The sequence below is a fragment of the Patiria miniata genome, unplaced genomic scaffold (genome assembly GCF_015706575.1).
Source record: "Patiria miniata isolate m_02_andy unplaced genomic scaffold, ASM1570657v1 HiC_scaffold_9, whole genome shotgun sequence".
Taxonomy (NCBI): domain Eukaryota; kingdom Metazoa; phylum Echinodermata; class Asteroidea; order Valvatida; family Asterinidae; genus Patiria; species Patiria miniata.
Genome location: NW_024037076.1, coordinates 9892214 through 9915297, shown reverse-complemented (window position 1 = coordinate 9915297; position 23084 = coordinate 9892214). Strand labels below are relative to the sequence as shown.

The 23084-nt window shown below is 41.4% G+C and overlaps 1 protein-coding gene across 1 annotated transcript in view; it reads left to right on the top strand.

Moving 5' to 3' along the window:
• Positions 1-23084, top strand: part of LOC119720449 (mucin-like protein) — a 32137-nt gene that overhangs the window by 5583 nt on the left and 3470 nt on the right. The window contains exons 3-32 of the mRNA XM_038190113.1: positions 253-393; positions 865-993; positions 1186-1464; positions 3255-3362; positions 3835-3939; positions 4665-4910; positions 5268-5522; positions 6198-6262; positions 6439-6528; positions 6718-6885; positions 7113-7256; positions 8804-8818; positions 8917-9352; positions 10870-11049; positions 11758-11868; positions 12747-12967; positions 13226-13304; positions 13517-13681; positions 13894-14010; positions 14229-14489; positions 16671-16823; positions 17255-17433; positions 17573-17753; positions 19781-19927; positions 20171-20266; positions 20671-20808; positions 21363-21472; positions 21886-22102; positions 22427-22517; positions 22878-22924. Coding sequence (XP_038046041.1) covers positions 253-393; positions 865-993; positions 1186-1464; positions 3255-3362; positions 3835-3939; positions 4665-4910; positions 5268-5522; positions 6198-6262; positions 6439-6528; positions 6718-6885; positions 7113-7256; positions 8804-8818; positions 8917-9352; positions 10870-11049; positions 11758-11868; positions 12747-12967; positions 13226-13304; positions 13517-13681; positions 13894-14010; positions 14229-14489; positions 16671-16823; positions 17255-17433; positions 17573-17753; positions 19781-19927; positions 20171-20266; positions 20671-20808; positions 21363-21472; positions 21886-22102; positions 22427-22517; positions 22878-22924 — 4674 coding nt within the window. The remainder of the gene's footprint in view (positions 1-252; positions 394-864; positions 994-1185; positions 1465-3254; positions 3363-3834; positions 3940-4664; positions 4911-5267; positions 5523-6197; positions 6263-6438; positions 6529-6717; positions 6886-7112; positions 7257-8803; positions 8819-8916; positions 9353-10869; positions 11050-11757; positions 11869-12746; positions 12968-13225; positions 13305-13516; positions 13682-13893; positions 14011-14228; positions 14490-16670; positions 16824-17254; positions 17434-17572; positions 17754-19780; positions 19928-20170; positions 20267-20670; positions 20809-21362; positions 21473-21885; positions 22103-22426; positions 22518-22877; positions 22925-23084) is intronic.

Sequence of the window (23084 nt, the reverse complement as noted above, 5' to 3'; positions counted from 1 at the left end):
CATTTCCTTACCTACAAACCGACTTACCTACAACAGAAACATAATCATAATAAACTGGTAAATCATAATAAACTCTTTTGGAGTTGATTCAGGAATTTATCATGTCAATATAAATTGAATTTATAACTCACACAACCGAAAAGAGATATTATTCACGTGGTGTTACCGCAAACCTTCAATTTATTGTTTTGTAAAAAATTGAATTACTATTTTATTTTGTTTATTCGACCTTTTCATTTTTTAACCTTGAAGCAAGGTGCGAGGGTCGTTGTTTCTTAGATGGACCCAGGGGTGGATGCTGGTGCGATGATGTGTGTGAATCAGAGAGAGATTGTTGCTCTGACTTTCTTGCCAAATGCAAGACCTTCCTGAACTTCACTACTGCCCCACCAGGTAACAATAACATACCTTCAATGTATCGATCATACTCGTAGTTTCGAATAAATAAAGAAAGTATTCACTCCACTGTCTTTTTCTAGATTAGGGATCTAAGTCAAATTTTGTTTTTTAGAAAGTTGAAATAAACAGTTAACTGCTAGACTTATTAAAACTATGCAAAAGACTGTACTCTTGTTATATTCAAGGGAAGCCACCGTAAAGATCAAATATTTATGGCGTTTGGGGTCACAAGACGAGCAACTTAGTGGTTATATGCATCTAAATTTCTTACGAACATTTTTGTTTTTAGACATTATATTTTCTTTATACTTAATAACTAGTACAACTGCAAGCGGTATGACACTAATAATTTGATATTCGGTTCAATCCATTAATTTGCTGTAATGTGGTTTTGTCTTGGTGACTGTAGAGTAAGGCTAACACTGAGGTAAAAAGCTTGTTAAGCTATTTTTTTTCTTATTCCAGCCGTCGACGAATGCAATCCAATTTTACCGTCACATAATTGTGATGTAAACGCAATCTGTAGTGACACGCCGTCGAGCTTCATATGCACCTGCACTTCAGGATTTGTAGGAGATGGTATAACTTGCGCAGGTAATGAATTCGTTTGAAAACGTGTGAATTCAGAGAGGGCTGTGTACTGGTTTGACTTTGCCAACAAGTGGGCTTCAGATTCAATTTCAAGATCAGAACTTTCAGAAGACAGGACTATGGCGATATTGAAGGTCCAGCCTAAAATAAGAGCTATAATTCTTCAAATTATGCTTAAATTCTTTTTTTTGGCAGATGTGCAGTCTCCAAACATCACTTGTCCCGCCGACCTGACAGTTTACACTAACTGTCGCAAGAACTATTCAAGAGTCTTGCTACCCGAGGCAGATTCTGTCTTCGACAACTCGGGTGTCTCCTACATTACAATTGATGTAGATGGCTCTGCCTACGACGCTTTTGACAGTGTCAACCTTGATCTCTCGTCGTCACCGCATTTAGTGCACTACAATGCAACCGACGAAGCGTTTAATTTTGCACAGTGTGAAATGCACATCACAGTTGCTGCGCTTCAAGGTTTGCCCACACATTTTTCTTTACTATTATAAATACGTTGTTTTCATTATTTGCATAAATTGGCTGAAAAGGCAAAGTAGCAACAGTATGATTAGTAATACCATCTGAAACAATAATGAATTCAGAAATTCTCGGAAGGTTATAATGGCGCCAGACTGTTCCACCGTTCATGTATGGGCTAATCGTTAAGACAACTCCAATCCAGAGGGTTCAAAAGAGTTTCTATAGGTAATGGCCTAGGGTGACAGCTGGAGGAGTGGAGGTACTGGTGGGTGTCTGTGGGTTTAGAATAGAGGTGGTTATTGAATTGTGTTCCTTCAGGATGGTGACGTCCAGGAAATGGACCTGATGAACTGAGAACTCAGATGTGAACTTGGAAGAAGTTCTGTGGAAGAAATTTATGTGGTTAGTGAAAGTCACCAGACTGTCATCATCAACAGTCCAAATGAAAAACACATCATCAATATATCTCCACCAGATCCAGGGACGACAAGGTGCCGAGCCATGCACTCCTCCAGCTGTCACCTAGGCATTGTAAGACAGGTATAGCGTGCAGCCAGGCACTCAGAGTCCGAATGATTTGTTTCGTGATTCTGATTTCTTCCATCGTGCACAGGTATCGAACAATAACTTGGTTGCCAGGAGGCACAGCTCCCGCCAAGTTCAACGTGCTATTACCAGAGCCAAAGCTATCACCAGAAATTTGGCTCTCCAAGAAAAGGCTCCAAATGCAAATGTCAACCCCACCTTTCACCCCAGTCTCCATCGTCTTCGTAAAATCACTAATGACAGCCATTGAATTCTCCACACTGCTCAGATCGCCTTGCCCGCGCCATACCTGACACCCAGGCGCCCGCGCAATCAACGAGACCTGATTGTTCGAGCCGAAGTCCCCACCTTGGATACATCCCCTCCCATCCAGCATGATACTTGTCATTGCAGTTCCAGATGTGTTGTTTGCCAGATCCACATCGAAGAGTCTGACTCCTTTGCTGGCCATTCTTCTGGCAGTACTCACAGAACCATTGGTAACATCACTTGCAACACCTATAATGTCATATATCTCATCTCTTGCAGGGTTTGTGGAGTGCAGTATGTCGGTGATACCAAGAAAACCTTCAAGAACAGTCATCGATAGACTGTCAACACCAAGAGACTGGACACCATTGTTGGTCACCATTTAAACCTTCCTAGAAATTCCATTTCTGATATGATTCTACAGGGCATAAAATCACTTACCCATCGCAAGGACTCTGTTTGCTTCCACAGGGAGAAAGTGTGTACTGTCTTCGGACCACATGGGCTTCACATCCAACTAGAAAATTATTAACCATTGTTTTTCTTCCTGGATTGTCATTTGTTAACTATCATTCCGTTGCCTATCTGATTCCCTACATGTTTGTTTCTTGTACCTCTGTCATTTTTCATCTTAAGAAGGACTTGTTAAGTTCGCAATGTCAGGCCGCATTAATGTTTTAGATTTGTATAGTTCAGGTCAATCCAGTCTGTTAGCAGTTTGCAGCAGTCCTAGTAATTTTCAATCAATTAACAGTGTACCACTGAAATAACCCGGTCTATCTGTTTGATAGAAATTTTAATTATATATTCCAAACTATTTTATGAACTTGTTGAATATTTGTTTAAATATATATCACTATACTTTGTAATCTGTGAAATTACGCATAAAATATTTTCAAAGGCAACCCTGAGACTTAGTGTTTTATAAATCAAACTACATATGCAACCATTAAATATAATTGCGTCTGTGGTTGAACACCTGTCGTTAACAGATGCATCGTTCTGCACATCAACTGCCAATCCTCCAAACTGCATCTGTCTGCCTGCCATGGGACAAGGTTGCACTTGCTCGTCTGCTTACTGTGGACACGATTGTTCTCGTAAGTTGACAAGATAGAAATAAAAAATAACAGAAATGAAAAAGGATTTAAAAAGGGGTTTAACCTAAGGCGTTTCAAAAGCACTCCCTGCTAGCTATAGGGGGTCCGAGGCGTGCCCCCCCCCCACCCCAGAACGTTTTGAAATCTACTGTGCTTTCTCTTGCATTCTAAGGCAATTTGAGAATAAATTTAGGAACTTTGGTATTCTATTTATTATTATTTTCCCCATTTTACTGGTACTTGTATCATAACATCAGTCAGCTACTGGAGGGGGGAGGGGGATAGGGGGTTACAACCCCAATCCCCTCTAGATCTGCTACTGATACTGTGCTGATTTATATCACATATCTTAAATATTAAACTATAAGACAATTTGCTTTTTTTTTATAAATGAGATTGTTTTGTTATAAATGAGATAGTCCCTATTAAAAGTACATAAAAAATTATCTCTGCTTGAATTAAATTGGAACAGAGTCGTCAGAGGGTGTTCAGTGCACCGGTCCGGCTATACCGTTCCCAAACTGCACAGATGTTGATGTGTGCGATCCAGGACACTCGGGTCCACGCTGTACCTCCAGTAAGTTTTTTTTTGTACATGTACTTTATATGTTAAATCAGCTTTTATCCTTCAAAATGAATGCGAACACAATGACTCCACTCTTGCACGTGACTAATATAGAGGATATTGTGGCCTGTTGCTTACAGATGGTGGCCTGTTGTTTGTGTCACAAATCCTAGGGGTGCACGCCGGTAAATCCATCCGCCAATCTCATGAATAAAAGTTATACCCTCAAAATATTCTATATTAGAGAGTTCTGAGCACCGTAAAATTGGGGAATTGAAGAGATATGGTGATGAACCGCTGGCCCGGACTCGGGGCTTCCAATTCTGAGCATTTTGGATGCTATTGGGTTCTAAAGTGGCGCTGTTTTGCCATGTCGTGGAAAGATCGTTTTTCCAGATGGCTACTTTTCCGCTTTGGGGAAAATAGGGGTTGTCTTCTTTGGGTGAGAATATCTCGAAAAGTCAATGGTCAACACACCAAAAAATGAAGAAAAAGAAACGAAAGATGACATGTTGATCATCATTTTTCTGTGCAGCTTGATTACCTGTGAGAGTTCTGATTATTTTTAAAAGAATGTTGAAGTATAGGCATTAAGCACTAGTGTCTATGGGAATGTATTTGCACTGTTGCATCCCTAGCACACACTGTAACTGGCGCAGGAAGTGTGACATAAAGAACACTACCCCCAATTCCTCATTCTGATACATACACTTTAACCCCTTCTTGTTGTATTCAAGATGACGACAAAGTTCAGTGTCCCGAGATTGAGAACAAGTGTCTTGAAGGGGGAGTCTCTGATGTTTTTGTCAGTTGGATACTTTCTGAGGAAATAAACCCTGCTGACATCGACTGCATTGATTTCGCTGGGAACAAATCCAATGTGAAAGCTACAGGAGGAGTGTTTGGTACAGGACATCACGATGTGGTGTGCGTTTCAAAAACCGGTGCCTTTCCGGATTGCCTCATTTCTTTCATCGTTTCAGGTGAATTGATTTAGTATATATCATTGGTTATCAACCATATTGATTTACGTCACATAAAAAAATCATATTTGTTGGGTAATTTTGAAAGAGGCTAATAATTATCAGGCATAAAAGAGCTGTGCCACCTTAATTTATATTGCTGTTGGTATCATGTTGGTACGACAATATTCATCAACTGAAGGTGGTGTTTGAAAATAAAATCTGCAAGATTATTTGATAAAAAGATTGTTTTAGCTCATCTTATTTTCTTGATGAACAAAATTGCTCATGCACATCTTTCACCCTCTTTAAATTATGAAGAAAAGGTATTTCATTTTAATGCAGTAACGATTTTTTCATTAAAATTTGCTCGCACAGCATACCCAATCCTCGCAGTACCAACAGTAGGTCATCAGTGCACGGATCCAGGCATGGACACATCTACAGTGACATGGACCGAGGTTCATGCCATGGACGCTGGTGAAGTCTCCATCGATTGCACAGATTCTGGTGATGGCGTTGGTGTCGGTATTACAGGAGGTGTATTTGGATTGGGAAATCATGCCATCACCTGTATTGTTACCAATTCTGCTGGATGTGTGACACACAATGAGTTCACTTTCACCGTCAATAGTAAGAGTCATTTGCAGACAGTTCCATCGAGCAAACAAAACATGTGGTAGATAATTCGTCCAGTCCAAAGCAAAAGGATGACTCGTAACTAAAACCCTCTAAATGCTCGCATTTTTCAATCGGAACTTGCGATACCCCATTTTATTATAATTGTTATTTGTTTAATTATTATAATTCCCTCCCCCATTTCAAAAGAGAAAGTTGTCAACGTGTAACACTGATCAGATACACGAATCGTTTGCTGTAAACACGTTCTTTTTCCCGAACCGTTATGAGATTTACAAAGAGTACGCTGTGCAAAAAAACAACTGAATGTTCACATCGCGTTTGCAAGGACTTGTGGTACACCATATTGCATCTTACTAACAGACAATAGGTACATTAGCATCTCGTACGTTACACAATAAAAGGAAGCATTATCTGTGTTTATTTAATCTTGTCGGAAAGTGAGTTGTTTGTCGAGGAAGCATTTTGCATAGTATCCAGGCTGTATAGGGGGCATTATGTGTACAAGACTTGTTTCCAGCCAGTCGAGTATTGGAGAACGACGTTGGTTCGTGTATTCAGATTTCCTGCTCCAGTTTCTCTAGTCATAACAACGTGTGAATTTCACTTAAGTGTCAATGAAGAAGCAGTTTTTATAGTATTTATTTATTTTTTTATTTTTTTTTGTAGAGGGAAACCTGCTACCCTTTGGCACAGCGAGTGGGGATGCCCTACTGTCAGATGTACCCCAGGAGGTAAGTGAACAGGAAATGTAGAGTATGCTGTTGTCGTAGTTTAAAGGAAATCTTGATGTCATTATATCCTCAAATGTTTGATTTGAATGGATTTTCTTCTGATTTCTTGATGGTGTTGAGACCTGACTGTTACATTAAGATCTAATAAGACTGTTTTATTGTTACTCATTTAACAGCTGTTTCTGTCAAGTAAGGATTTGATATCACCTACCATCTACCCGCCGGATTTCTTTCCTATCTGTGATGGAATGTACGAGAAACTGTATGTAAGTACAAGTCGGTGTTATAAACCTGTACGCTGAAAATAATAAAGATGTGTAGCTTGATGGTTTATTACCATATCATTGATTCCCTGATTAATTTATTGTAGCTATTTCATAGTTTGTTGATAACCTAAGAGTATGCCCAGTTGACGGCCAACAAAAAGTGCGAATACTGTTTTTTTTTATTTGCAGTTCACTGATAATGGTGTGATTGTCTTTTCGAATGAGCAAAGTCTCGACAAACTCGCATTTCCAAGTGCACCAAGTAATGGCTTCGCTGGCAACAAGGCAATGATAACTCCATTTTGGGCCGATGTCAAAGGCGATGCTTTCAGCCCAACCAGTAATGTTTTCTGGCAGGTACGTTTTCCACATAGTTCTGTGTATATATAGCTCTCTTTAATTTGGATCGATTTGTTTGTATGTGCTTTGTTTTTGGAAAATTGTTCAAAGGAACGCTTCTCAGTGCATCGTGATTCTGAATGAATTGTGTTGAGGACAGTCTTTACTAGCAATTGTGAACAGATCAATACCAACTGTTTTGGCGATAAATGATACTCACTTTTGTGCCTTTTGATTTTTTTAAGGTTTACAATCAGTATGTTGAAAACGTCAACCAGGACATGCTGGATATCATCGGTGCTACCGTGTCAACAAAATCCAGCAATTTCTCAGCCAACTGGGCACTTGTTGTCACTTGGAGCAATGTTCGAGCAATTTCTTTTTCTTGTGTAGGTAGCGCCTTAATGGAAAATAAAATGAAAAAATGATAAAAACTTAATAAGAATGCAAATGAAATACATCCCAAACTAGGTGCTATACATGTCTTAACTCCTTAAGACAAATCTAACAGCAAACATTTACTCCATATCACTAGGCAGTATATGCAAAGCAGCAAGTCAGAACATGCAACAAAGTAGGCAATTCAGACAAAGCAGGCAAGTCGGACAAAGCAGGCAAAGCAGGCAAAGCAGGCAAGGCAAACAAGAAGGCGAATTGGCAAAGCCTACAAGAATGAAAGTGGGCAAGCAGGCGAAGCAGGCGAGGTAAACAAGAAGGCGAAGTGGGCGAAGCCTACAGGAACGAGAAGCAGGCAAACAGGCAAAGCATGCAAAACAGGCTATGCAGATAAGGCATGATAGGCAGGCAAAGTAGTCAAAGCAGGCAAAGGAATCATAGCAAGCATGGCATGTTAGGCACTCGACAAAAGCAGGCTAAGCAGGTAAGGCATGCAAGACATGCAAGGAACGCAAGGCATGCAAGGCTTTCAAGGCACAGGGGAAAGCAGGCGAGGCACTGTGCAAATTAATTAAAGCAGGAAGGCAGACAATGCACACAGAGACAAAGCAGGCATACAAACGTGTGTTCACCGTCAATCGTGGACGTCCTATTGTCCTTGTTTTGTTTGTACTGTAACTTTTTAGGAAGACTCCCAATCGCGGACGTATGCTGGGAATCGTGGACGATATTGTTCTCTTTTGTTCTCTGGTATTTTTCGACCACGGTTTGAAAAGATGAACACGTACAAACAGACAAGCAAGCAAATCAGACAAATTAAGCAGGCAAGGCGCGAAAATCAGACAAAACATGTATAAGGTCGGAGAATCAGGCATCATCAGACAAAGCAGGCAAGGTAGGCAAAGCAGACAGAGGCAAAGCAGACAGAGAAAAAGCAGGTAAGCAGGCCAAGCAAGCAAACCTGGCAAAGCAGGCAAAGTGAGGAAAGCAGGCAAGGCTCGCGAGGCAGACAAAGCAGGCAAAGCAGGCAAAACAGGCGAAATAGACAAGCAGGCAATGCAGGCAAGCAGGTAAGGAGACAACGCAAGCATACAAGGCACGCGAGGCAGACAAAGCAGGCAAAGCAGGCAAAGCAGGCAAAACAGGCAAAACAGGCGAAATAGACAAGCAAGCAATGCCGACAAGCTGCAGGTTAGGTTTGGTCACTCAAGCATGCAAGCAGGCCAAGCAAGCAAAGCAGACGAAGCAGGTGAAGCAGGCAAAACAGACAAAACGGGCAACTTATGCGAAACAGGCAAAGCAGGCAACGCAGAAATAGTAAGCAAGGCAGACAAAGCATGTAGGTATAGCAGACAAAGCAGGAAAGAAGACAAAGCGCAAGTCAAGGCTAAGCAGCAAACCAGACAAAACAGATAAATGATAAATGGTACAAAATAGGTACGAAAGAAACAAGATTTGTGATACAAAATGCAATTTCATTTTAAGATGAGGACCTACCTCATTATCGACAACAGGTTATTGGAAAAAAAATTGAGGGCAGACTACGACTTTTTTGGTCATTGTAACAACCAATTAAACTGTCATGTGTATTGGTTATGGACGTGCTTAAACTACTTTCGTCTTGTAATGTTTATTATTCTGTGCACCTTTCAGGAGACAAATACATTCCAAGCCGTGCTCGCGACGGATGGCATCCATGGCTTTGTGATATTCAATTACGATCCTTGCGGCTTGAATTGGGACTTCAGTTTTTTATCGAACAAAAATGTCATCCAGGGCTTTACCTGCGGAACGTCCAATGATCCACCTGTCTACGTGGTCAACCCAAACGAATCGGAGTACCTCCCCGGTACCATCAAAGGAAATACGGGTCAGGCAGGACGTTGGGTGTTTCCCCTCAACACACCAAGCCCGGACTTCGTCAATCCCCGCCAACAGTGCCACAACTGGCACGGCCGCCAGCCACCTTACCATTCACTTGGTATCTATTTTGATGCCTTCGCTGACACGTGCCCCTGCAGCCTTGTCAATGCCCGGTTGGACTGGCGATACATACAAGTCCCAGCCCATGATCTGCCTCAGGGACTACGTTCATCAAATGTCCGTAAGTGCCACTTTCCAAAATCAAGCGTTAATGAAGTCCTAATAAAATCTTAAATGGATGAAAGATTCTCTTTTGATTTGAAGAGTAAATTATATATTACCAATACGGATAGGTTTCATTCATTATTATTGAGGAAACAGAAATACCAAGACGTATCAATTTGAATCTCTCCTGGGCAAAATACATCACTGCATATTAACCCTAAAGGGGCCATGTTATTTTGACCATCTCAGCCGGGGGGCGGATTCCAACCCCCCCCCCCCTAGATCTCGACCATTGAGTGACGAAATATTTTGAAACTCAATACATGCATAGAGCAACTCTTCATGAACATGCCCAAGACATTTCATGACTAAAGCCCATGTCACACTTGTCCGAATCTATAATTCCGTTCATAAACCGATCTGAAATAATATTAATTCGGACACGTTCTGAGAGAAATGTCAAAAAACCAGCCAGAAATGAAAATACACCGATCATAATCCGGTCTTATTCCGGATCAAATAAGTTGTCATTCCGATTGCAATACGTCTATATTCAGAACCTCTCCGATCATCACCGGACATGCCAAACTTTGAAAAATTCATTGATCTCAAGACCGACCGCTTTCCGAACGTTCCGTTGATATTCCGTTCGTCTCCGTTATATATATGGTATTACATCGTGGTAATGCGGTATATCATCGGATAAAGTGACATCAAAGTCCGTTTTTTGATCGGCATTACAATGTGGGTTCGGAATGAACTCTGAATACATACGGAGGCCTGTTCCGTACTCTTCCGTACCTATTCCGCATTTCAAATTTCGAATGGCAACGAATGAGTACAGTGTGTATTCCGTGCATTCCGTGCATATTCCGTGTGTATACCGGATACCGTTCGTATTGAGGTTGCCGCGACAATTCGGAGAAATTATTAAACAGGTTCAATAATTTCTCCGAGTTCCTCAGTGCATCACCGAACGTACACGAGTATATAACGTTGGAAAACCGAGGAAAACCGAGGGAAATCCGTTTGAGTTCAGTTCAAACCGATAAAACACCGAATCCACAATGTTTTACTCGGAACATGAACGAAGTGACGATTCGGACAAGTGTGACAGGGGCTTTAAGGTCAAAGGGTTTTGGAATTATGGCTAATTAATTATTCATGTGTATGAATGGTAATTCTGGTCTGTGTACACGGCGTATACGGGAAAATTCACGCTGCGCGACAACCCCTCGTCCGATTTTATGATTTTGGTGTCAAAAGATGCGCAAGGCTCGAGGCTGAAAATTCATAAAAGTTCGAGTCGCGAAAACATTTTTTAAAGGCTATAGTGGAAAGAGTCGAGGGGGCGCCCCCAGCCCCTTCAGGGTTAAGTGCAGTTTGTCTGCTCTTTATTTGCATGGAATTATTATATTATTTAATACACACGTTAAATTCTTCTTATACAGTTATTTCAATAGCTGCATATTACTACGATTGAGATATCATAATTCGAAATAATTTCAATCATTTCAGCTGCCGTTTGTTACGTGCGTCTCTTTCAATTTCCTGGGACGCCAGGCCCTCAGTGTTGCTACAATTTATTCACCGGTGATCTCCTGTATAATGTGAGGACTCCTAGGGTTTCTTCTGTCTTCGAGAGGTTCCCGTTCAGTCCAATATTCTATACGGATGATTTGTACCAACAGTGGTTAGGTATGCGTCATCATGCTCTGCACAGTTTTTTCTTAGTTTCTGGACGGTAAAACAAAAAAGAAGATTTTTTTTGGGGGGGTCACAATTCCATTTTGACGGCTCAAACATATTACCAGCAAAATGGGGGGAAATCCCAGTACCACATATTGGTTGGGAATATTGTTTCCGAATGAAGATACGAATTTGTTTCTTCCCTACGTTTTTATGTGTGTTAGCAAGAGGAGGTGGAAGGGGCTTTGGGGAAGAAATGGGAACCCGCAATGCATAGACCGCACGAACTAACAAAACAGTTTGTGCACCGTAAAATAAGGGGGAAAAGAGATTTTGTTTGGATCCCAGTTCCATTTTGACGGCTCAAACATGTTACCAAAATAATAATAATTATTATAATAAATAATAATAATTCCCAGTACCACATATTGGCTAAGTTAAAAAAAATATTGATTCAGTTACTATTTCGCTATTTAAATAAAGACACACACTTGTTTCATCCATACTTTTTTTCATCTCTGTCGGCAAGAGGGGGGGGGGAGGCTTTGGGAGGAAAGGGGAACCCCAAAGCATAAATTCCACGATCTTTAAAAAAAAAAATAGAAAAAGGTTATATTCTCGTTTGTGATTTTAAGCATCTTCTTAGTCGGTTAAAGCGGCATATTATACGATAACAAATACTTTGTTCAATCAGATATTGATATTTTTTTGTTCCAGATGAAGAGGTGTGGCCTCGCTTTTATTGCTGTGAACGATCAACGCTTTGCGATCTGTACATACAATGGCGGCCTCTGATGACTTGCTGGTCGTATGTTCCTCCTGCCTGGTGTAAGTACATGTATCTCATTGAAAACGAAAATACCTGCGTAGCCGAGTGCTAAAAAACTTAGGCCTGACGTGTGTTTTTGTGTTACTACAACATTGTGTTGGCCATAATACTCTTCATGATAAGCTGAGTAAAACTTGGATCAGAGTATTAATCTAAATTTAAAAGGAATTCCTTTCCCTGACAGTGAAAAATACAACTTTCAAAAATGTTGCTCGTAAGCAGCAGTAAACTACAATGTAGCAGCAGTAAACTACAATGTTCACACCTTAGTGATAAAATTTTGTACTTAATTTTTAAGCTTTTGATTTTGTTAAAAACCATCGGATATCTGGATGGTCACTTTGTCATGAAGGAAACGTGGAGAGTGGGACGACCGTCAGTGTTAGAAAGAATAGATTCCTTGACTTCTTTCCAGTTTACAACCTAACCGCTAAAACACTTACGTACCGACGAAATCGTGAATCTGATTCGTTCAAAATTTAAGCAGTTCAACAGACCGAAATATCGCATAAAACGTCACTATTACAGCACTATAGAACATTTTGCGTTAAATAAACACCGCAAAAATCGATATTCCCTGCCGTTTGTTTCAGGCAGTGTCACATTGTCACGCAGCAATTTCCACTCGACTCGTGTAATCTTTAAATTTGCAACTTTTCAAACTCCATCATTTTTCATAAGCCGTTGCCAGTGTTGGACGATTTACAGTCTTTGGTAGCAAACGGGGTATCAAAATGTAGCTAACCACAATCCTTAAAAGTCGATATAAATTTCGTTATCATTAGACGATCAGATTAAAAAAGTGACCTCTACCAATGAGTTTGGATTTTTTTGCGGTGTTTATATTCGTGTGATATTATTTACACATTGCAACTAGTGTGGTTTTGGGGAGACCCCCATATCGTTACGCTTGATGGACTGGAGTACACCTTCAATGGTCTGGGGGAATACACACTAGCACTCATCGAAGATGACGATGGACAACGAGTCTTTGAACTGCAAGGTCGCACACGACAGGTCGTGGATACGGAGACAGGGGAACTTAGCCAGGCTACTATCTACTCTGGATTTGCTGCGGTGTACACAGGAGAAGCAAGGGTCTGTTAACACATTGTTTTGTATTAACACATGATACGTTTCAAAAATGCCTTTGACTTGATCCCATGATTTGCATTCCATGTTGATATATTTTCATTGCTAAGTTCCCATACAAAGTGTGCTGATTGGATACAAAAAAAAACAGTTATATTTATATCAGGCTACCCTGCAATGAATTGAAAATCTTCAAAATTTTGTTCTGATGCATGAATTTCAAACACTTGAACAGCTTGTCGGTTTTGTTTGCAATTCATAAAGATTGAGATCAAGTTGAGTGATGATGCCATGGATTTGGTAACGACTGTCAATGGGACCGTTGTAACACCCAGTGCTACAGGTAAGCTCAGTCTCTACTAATCACCAAAGTGCAATATGTTCCACTTGTAATCTATTGGTAACCTTTTCGCTCTGTCGTATGTAAGTACCATTCGGTACGTGCCATCCGGTACAAGGGCTGTTTTACTATTTTTTTTATACACGTTTACCTAAACTGGATGCAACAATACATGTGACATCATCATTATTAATGTCTGTGTTATTTTCTCGTAGGATTGCACTTAGGAAATCTTTTGGTAACGAGGGCGGAAAACCCAATCAAAGTGAGCGTCATGTATTCAGATTATGTCAGCTTTTCTGTTGGGGTGAACAACAGTATGGCCGACATAACTGTCCTTATCAACCAGGACTTCAAAGGCAAAACAAAAGGAATTTTAGGTATGATCCAGGTTGTTTTAATCCTTTTTTCCAGTACAATGTTGCTTTCCTAAATCTGAATTTAGAAAATTGTCTTCGTGATTATCACTGTAACCAACTTATAGGTAAGTCAATAATAATCGTGCGAACTTAATAGATGACAAAGTCATATTTAATGTCGTTTTCGGGTACAACCCGGTGCTAATTTTCACCGATTTGTTAAATTTTCTCAGGTGTGTGGGATGATGACCCAAGCAATGATGTTTTGACGCGTTATGGCACTCTGCAGACAGGCTCTGGAGATGATGGAGAACTGGTGGAGAGGGACTTCTTTGAATTTGGCGAAACATGTAAGAAATCATCGAAAACCTTTAGGAATTTAGTACCAATTACAATGAGTCAGGGGGACCTATATTGCGTAATTGTAAACGCAGACAGCTTGTCATGGTATGATAACATGTAGTTTCATTTTAAATCGTTAGTCCTTGAACCTAATTGTGGTACCCCCCAAAACAGGTTCCTTTATAGAGCATTCGTTGTACTTTTGGTGTGTTTCAATGTATATCAGGGCGAATCGCAGAGGAAGACTCTCTGTTCTTCTACCAGTCTCCTGATGAAAGCTACAACTCATTGAACGATCCTGCTTTCGCTCCAGACTTCTTGCAAGATTTGATCGATAAGGCACCGCCGGGAAAATACAAAGAGGCTAAGGCGGTCTGCGGGTCAAGTAAAGTGTGTCTGTATGATTCCCTGGCTCTGAATGACACAAGCATCGGTGTGGCTACATTAACACTCGACGAGATGAACACCATTAATATGGCAATGTCAAGTAAGTGCAATGTAGAACAGAGATGTCGCCGGTTAAACATCAAACGAATGTGAATGAAACATTGCAAAATGTACGCCAACCAACTCGGCACCGACACACCGACTCACCAACACACAAATTCACTGACCCGAAAACCCGATGACCAACCGCACTACTGATCTATAGCTACTGAACCACTGATCCACCGACCTACTGAATCACCAACCTACTGAACCTAACAAACTGACCCACCCAACCAAAAGACCCACCAACCCACTGACATACCAACCCAAGCGACCCACCAACCCACCAACCCAACGACCCAAACCCTAACGACCCACCAACTCACTGACCCACCAACCCACTGACCCACCAACCCAACGACCCCAACCCAAACGACCCCCAACGACCTACCAACCCAAACGACCCACCAATCCAACGACCAACCAACCCACCCACCCACTGACCCACCAACCCAACAACCCCCAACCCAAACGACCCACCAACCCAACGACCTACCAACCCAAACGACCCACCAACCCAACGACCTACCAACCCAAACGACCCACCAACCCAACGATTTACCAACCCAAACGACCCACCGACCCAACGACCAAACGACCAACCAACCCACAACGACCCCCAACCTAAACGACCAACCAACCCACCAACCCAACGACCCAAACCCTAACGACCCACCAACTCACTGACCCACCAACCCACTGACCCACCAACCCAACGACCCCAACCCAAACGACCCCCAACGACCTACCAACCCAAACGACCCACCAATCCAACGACCAACCAACCCACCCACCCACTGACCCACCAACCCAACAACCCCCAACCCAAACGACCCACCAACCCAACGACCTACCAACCCAAACGACCCACCAACCCAACGACCTACCAACCCAAACGACCCACCAACCCAACGATTTACCAACCCAAACGACCCACCGACCCAACGACCAAACGACCAACCAACCCACAACGACCCCCAACCTAAACGACCAACCAACCCACCAACCCAACGACCCAAACCCTAACGACCCACCAACTCACTGACCCACCAACCCACTGACCCACCAACCCAACGACCCCAACCCAAACGACCCCCAACGACCTACCAACCCAAACGACCCACCAATCCAACGACCAACCAACCCACCCACCCACTGACCCACCAACCCAACAACCCCCAACCCAAACGACCCACCAACCCAACGACCTACCAACCCAAACGACCCACCAACCCAACGACCTACCAACCCAAACGACCCACCAACCCAACGATTTACCAACCCAAACGACCCACCGACCCAACGACCAAACGACCAACCAACCCACAACGACCCCCAACCTAAACGACCAACCAACCCACCAACCCTACGACCCAAAACCCAAACGACCCACCAGCGTAACGACCGGCCAACCCAACGACCTCCAACCCAAACGACCCACCAACCCAACGACCCACCAACCCAAACGACCCACCAAACCAACGACCCACAAACCCATCGACCCCCAACCCAAACGATCCACCAACCCACTGATCATTTAACCCAACGACTTCCAACCCATAAGAACCAACAACCCAACGACCCACTCATGCACCTAACGACCCCAAAACCCAACGACCCACCCATGCAGACCCACGACCCGAATCGGAACGACCTACCAACCCAACGACTGGCCATCAACCCAAGATCAACCCAACCCAACGACCAACCAGCCCACCAACCCACTGACCCACCAACCCAACGACCCCCAACCCAAACGACCCACCAACCAAACGACCTACCAATCCAAACGACCCACCAACCCAACGACCTACCAATCCAAACGACCCACCAACCAACTGACCCACCAACCCATCGACCCCCCCCCCACCCACCTAAACGAGCCACTAACCCACTGACCCACCAACCCCCAACCCAAACGACCCACCAACCAACACAGCCAGACATCCACCCAAACATTTTGGCGGTCGAAGAACGAGAGAGCAATGAAAGTACACTTACATTGTATTCGTCTTGAATGACTATATAGTTTAATCAGTGTTTCAAAGGAAACTCTAAAAATTGATTTGTCTTTCGATCGACAGACAAATCAAGTGAAGTATTGTTGTGAACCAAACTGACCTCTCTTTTATCCGAAAGTGTCAATAAATCTTTAATATATGCATATAAATACTTTCAGTGAACTTCCCGCCAAATCTGACGCTTGTGGAGACCGTTGAGGTTATAGTAGGGCAGGACTTTACCTTGCAGTTACAAGCAGCTGATCCAAATGGAGATAATATCACATATCATTTGCTTCAGACAGTAAAAGGAGCTTCAATTTCATCTGATGGTCAGTAAAATCCAAATCAAGTAATTTTCAAGTAAATAAAGTATATTTACTTCTTTCGAATTAGGTGTACTACTCTGTACAACATTACATTCAATTTCCCTGGAAAACCTAAGCTTCTTTTTTTTCTGAATGATTTTTGCTACATAGAACAGCTTGAAATTCGATTGTTTTTGGATACCCTAACAAGTATTAAAGTAATGAACGTGATTGGGGTTTGCATAAAGAAGTACTCAGATCTTCCAGTTGTACCGCTTTTTAAAGTAGCAACCATTGTGCAGATTAGTTCTGTAAAACCTAGTCATTTTTGAAAAGTAATTCCACGGCATTGATTAATCATTCACAATTGGTCACAAATTATTGGCAAATTGGTTGACTGTTACCCAAATTGAACGATTTTCCATCTTTCATTTTCCTTCTACGTTGTGCGATAGGTCTGTTCAAATGGACTCCTGCAAATAGGTCCAAGGTCTCGATTGGTTTCCTAGCCACAGACGGTATAGCAAATGCAACACTTGAACCCACTGTGAAGCTTTGTGACTGTGAGAATGACGGCACATGCCTATTTAATCAGTATGTTAGTGGAACCAATCTCATACAAGATCGTTTCGGGGTGAGTACAGGAAAAAAATTGAGCTCGCAATGATCTAATTCAAGCCGGGACAGTACAATCGTTGGTTACCAAAACCAAGCAAATATGCTCTGTAAATTCTAGTGAAGGTACATTCTTTCTGTGTACAATCCCCACTCAGGTGGTGCTGTGTGAGTGTCAGCCGGGCTGGACTGGAGACTTTTGCGAAATGGATTACGACGCCTGTGCTGATAGCCCTTGTTTCATAGGCGTGGCTTGTACTGATGAGGCCCCGCCATCGTTCAACAGCACCTGTGGACCTTGCCCTGAAGGACTTGAGGGAGACGGCAAGAGTTGCCAAGGTAACAAGACGTATTTTTTATGTTCAATTTGTCGTCGTTGCTGTCCTTATCGATATATTCGTCTGCTACTGCTGCTAGTAGTTCTGTTGCTGCTACAGCTAGGCTTGCTTATAATATTTAGTAAGCCCCCTTGAATCTAAACAGCGCAATGGTCCCAAATGAAAAGGTCAAACAGGCTTTATATCATTACTAATGGCTGACCATATCGTCCTTATCAAGGCTTCCAAGCTAATGCCTTCTTTCCTTAGATTTCCCAATCAAACCTCCCTCGTTTGTCCATACAAAAAGGCAAATGTTCTTGGCAGTCAATTTACTATGGCTTCTTAGCATTCAGGCATAAACCCATCTTTGGGCTTTCAGAGGAAGCCAAAAGAAGTCTTTCTTGGGCTTTTTTTATGAGGAGCAGATATCAGCAAAAGAAAGGTATGTAGTATGACAGGACTAATTCTTTGAGACCTGGAAATGATTGTAAAACCCAAGCCCATCATGTCTATATTGTTAGTCGTCCATTGTAATTATTGTTATTATAAATATTAATACTACTGCTTTATTTTCCTTCTCTTTTAGTAGCCCACAGACTTAATTGCACGGTGGATTACAATTATACCATAAAACACAATAATTTAAAAGTGTACATTGTTAACTTCACCAAAAACTCCATGAAATTTTGAAAAATTAAGAGAAAGTTAATGAATATTTTGGATGACTGGTCTTTGTACTTTACACAGCGTAGCCCTCAGAGGGCGAGCTGTGCCATGCCGTATAAATGAGATTATATAACCTTTAGTTAAACCGGATAAGGAATGCAAAAGCACAAACGGCAAGGGAAGGAAAGCGCGGTGTGAGACTTTATTTCTGCATGAGCAAGCGACCAGTCCCAGTAGTATACTTTGAGTAATTTTTTTTGTGTGTCAGAAACCAGTGAACCCATAAAAAATATTATTTGAATAATTTCAGAAATGCTATTTAAAACCTACATTGAAAGTTGACCCCCACAAAACACGATCACGTAATCACTCACACCACAATGCAAGGTTTGAGTACATCAACCTTTCACAATCCACAATTTAACCTAAGAGTTGCTTCCGATTTCTCGTGATATCTGGCACTGGACTGTATATCTGTTTATTGAGCGTGTTTGTTCACCTGTGGTAAGGCAAGATCTAAAGCACGTATTGTGGCTCCTTTTTGACACTGGAAACCAATGACTGAAATTACCTGACCTGTACTTTTTTCAGGGCAAACTCTTGACACAAACTTGTCCGTCCATCGAATAGAGACTGAAATCTAAATGAAGCCAGAGCTTTATCATAACTTGTGTAATTATTGGGTAAATTCTCAATTTGAACAGTTTCATGGGATGTTATACTTGAATGCAAGCCTGAGATTGTAGGCCCCCCGTTGTATAGGCCCCCTTCCATGACTGGTCTGATGTAGCCTTTATACACAACAATAATGTCCTGAGTATGAAAGCCATGTTTTTTAAAACAAATTTGACATCAACAATTTCTTATTTGCTTTAGAGACCATTTCATCTACATGGGCATTCCATTTCAAATTTTGCTGGAAGATGCCTCCCAAGAGCTTAACCCTTGCACCAAGTTCAAGTTTGGATCTACTGTACCGCACATCTCGCGGGTTTCTCTTGCCAACAAGTTTACGTGTAAAGCTGGACACTTAACAGGGTATAATGTCAGCCCATTGTAAGAGGCCCAAGTACTCAGACTGTTCAAATCAGTTTGGGTTTTGCTTTCAATGACTTGTGATCTTTTATTCGCCAATGGTGAGGTCATCAACGTATTTCCAGCATTTGCTGTTAGCTGGGTTAACTGCAGTGTTAATACAAGCCAACAAATATCACTGGACCCAGTTTTGTCCCCTGTGGCACTCCACTAGATAGGTGGGTTTCCTCGAGGTTTCAAATTTCGTCAGCATGAAAATCCGTGTTTTTGATATCTAATCTCAAGTAAAACAGATTTATTTGATTTTAAACATATAACATTCTTTATCTTGCTATCCTTCTGCAGATATTGACGAGTGCCAGCTGTACAGAGACCAGCCAGCTAGCAGTGGTGGACTTGGCTGCGATCAAAACTGTGAAAACGTCCTAATGAACTACACGTGTAGCTGCAATCCTGGATATTTACTTCACGAGGATGGCAGGCAGTGCATCGGTGGGTGATAATTACCATAACATTGTTATGTTTAATTTCAATTATGCCATTTAAAAAAACAAACTATCGTGCAATATTAAATAAATACACAATCAAGCGGGTGCGGCAGTGTATCGTGTTCGATAATACTCAGCTATATGACGCAACGCATACAATCATGTGAGATGTCCATTCCAGTGCCCCTCTTAACACTACCTTTGTTTGTGCGTCTGCACTTTGTTATTTTATCTTTTGATTGTTTAGACTGCCAGGTTTTAAGCTGTCTGAATGGAGGGACATTTGATGTTGAGTTTTGCGAGTGTGCCTGTCCACTTACACATTCAGGATCAACATGTTCTGGTAACATAAACTTTTCATTTTGTAGAAATATCAAAACATGCCAACTTAAGATAATGTGAGAGGTAAACAAGTTTTGCAAGTTGATGCCAGTAATTCATGAATGTTACCAAATGGTGCGACGGACTATTCTTGCGTTCGTTATCGCCAGGTTTAGGGCACGGCATCTGAAATGTATCAGTACCTTGTCGCAACTGCTGAAACTATCAGTAATCTACACACCAATATGATGACCATGCACTCTCGGTGGTCCACGTGAATGTTTCAAAAACTCCTCAGTGTGTGTCACTCGACATATTACACTGAAGATCTTCTCATTTTCAACCTCTATGTCATGAATGCCATTACAGATCGATCACATGTCTACGATCGGAGATAACATCACCTAAAAATACCTTTGTTTGCAGATGAGAATCCGTGTCTGTCTGGTAATAGATGCCCTGATGCTCAACACTACTGTTTGCCAGACTCAAACCAAGATGGCTTCACTTGCATTTGCAATGTTTTTGATGGGTTTTTCTTGCAAGACGATAGTTCGTGTAAAAGTAAGTAGAATTGTGTCCACTTTATTCCACTAACAGTTTAAGGATCTTCGTTCACCCTACCTCCTTTCACAACCTGCTCATCATGATTTGATAAATAGGAATAATAAATAATCCTGGGACGAACCTACTAATTTGGCGAGAAAATCCGTGCTCAGAGTGAGGATACGACTGGTAGGAATTACCATGTGACATCATTCCGCTTCAAATGCATCATTCAGAAGAAAAATAATTACAGAAGGTGGATTGAGAAAGTATGCGTGAATTCAATGTTTAAAAATGCATAAGCAACGAAAAACAGCTATGATACTTCTAAACCAATGCGTACGTTTTCTGGACGGTTTTTTTAATGGATAGTATCCAGCAGGAATTGTAGTTTCAAGCAGGAAAACAACTCACAAACATGCAAATGATCTCCTAAATACCTTTAATATTCCCTTTTTGTGGGAGCTTGTGGTATTGTTTTTTGTAACATATTTTGCTGTGGATATTTTTATTAGCAAACTACATTTTCTTTTTAATTTTGATCCAATGATATCACCCATTTTTTTTAACAGAACTTCCATCTAAACAGATTGTGGTGACAGCTGATTTGGATTTCAATCAGGCCTACAAAAACCCGACATCAACTGCTTTCCGGAGACAAGCTGCTGTATTTAAACGGGCGGTAATTATACTGGTCGATTAGGAGAAATTATATTGTGCTGTATTCCATTGTTCTTACTCTCGATTAGACCCCATTGTTGAATAGTAACCTGGAATATCTTTCTATAGGCAAACTTGCGGCAAGATCGCAAAGTCTTAACTTGAGCACAGGGCTAATACTATAAGTGATAAAATAATAATACAACTATAAATGATTGGAATCGTGACTTTATTCTCAATTGTTAACGAAATGAAAAATGACATTGAAGGTAGTCTTAAAACAATTCCTCTGACAATGATCTTGAAGTATGTCAGATCATTATCCAAGATGACGTCCATATAGTTTGAGCTTTACACATCTTTTGAGGCCGAAACTGACAATAAGATGTGCAATTCAATTTAGAGAGCATTCCTTTATTGGTACTTTACCTTCAGATTTTCATGAGACTGAAGGAGAATCCATCTACCAACGGTGTATCTTCAGTTCACGTTCCGTGGATGGAGGAAGGCAGCGTTGTCGTTAGGTCTATGGCTTCATTTGAAAAGGGTGCGCCGTCAGACGCCAGCCTGCAGCAAGTATTTTCAAGCAGTCCATCACTGAGCGACGGCGTTAATGTCATCAACTTCGACCGTGATTCAGTCACTGTAAATGGTAATGCAATTGTACACCAATCTTAAACACGTAGGGCTTTGGCCCATTATGGTTGGGTAAGGGACTGTGGATGAATGTCCTCTTCCCTGAAATATTACAAAATCAAGTTCCAAGAAGTAAGACAGAGGTAAATAAAAAGGGTAAAAACGATAGGTTTTGCCAAATGCAAATGGCGCCCTCTAATTGTGTCCGCTATATCCAACACATGCTGTTATTTTATATATGTTTTTTTGTGTCCTGATATTCTTACAACCTTAGTCATGGTACCAACATTTATTCTTTTACATTACATCCACTTTTAGTTTGATGATTTTGTCATGACAGATGGGGAAATAGACTGTGTACCGACCTACTGCAAGAATGGTGGGACTTGTGAGGCGTCTGGAAACTTTCCTTACGTTTCGTATACGTGCAGGTAATACCATATTCCATGGACCTTGAGCGCTTCAGAAGCTGTTCTTAAATTTGTTATTTTAATTCATTAACATTGAATGCACAAACAGTTTACTCATGCCTATCTATACAATACAAATGCGTATATTAACTCATAGTTGTGGTGAATACCCAGCAGAATTTGTAAGCGAATTACCCAACTTTTTACGTGGTTTTCATTAAGGCAAACCTAAAAGAAGTTCATAAATCCCTCGATGAGTATTAGACTTGAGAAAATTATAAGAATGATGGGTGTTCAACGAAATATAGAGTACATTGGTAGAGCGATTCCTATTCAAACATGTGCAATCTGTAGTGATCGTTATCCTTTTTTTCCTTTTAGCTGTCAAACTTCATATACAGGGGAACGTTGTGAGACAGATGTCCAAGGTAAGCTTGTAAAAAAAATTCAGATGTAATCTACTGCAGAAAAAGGTTTGTGAATTTGGAGTTGGTTTATACTTTTACCGAACGCACAAAGCGATTTCCTTGGCGTCCAGAGTTAGTGTAGCTTCATTGCTACGTTCGCCGAACGGCTTCGCACTTAGAT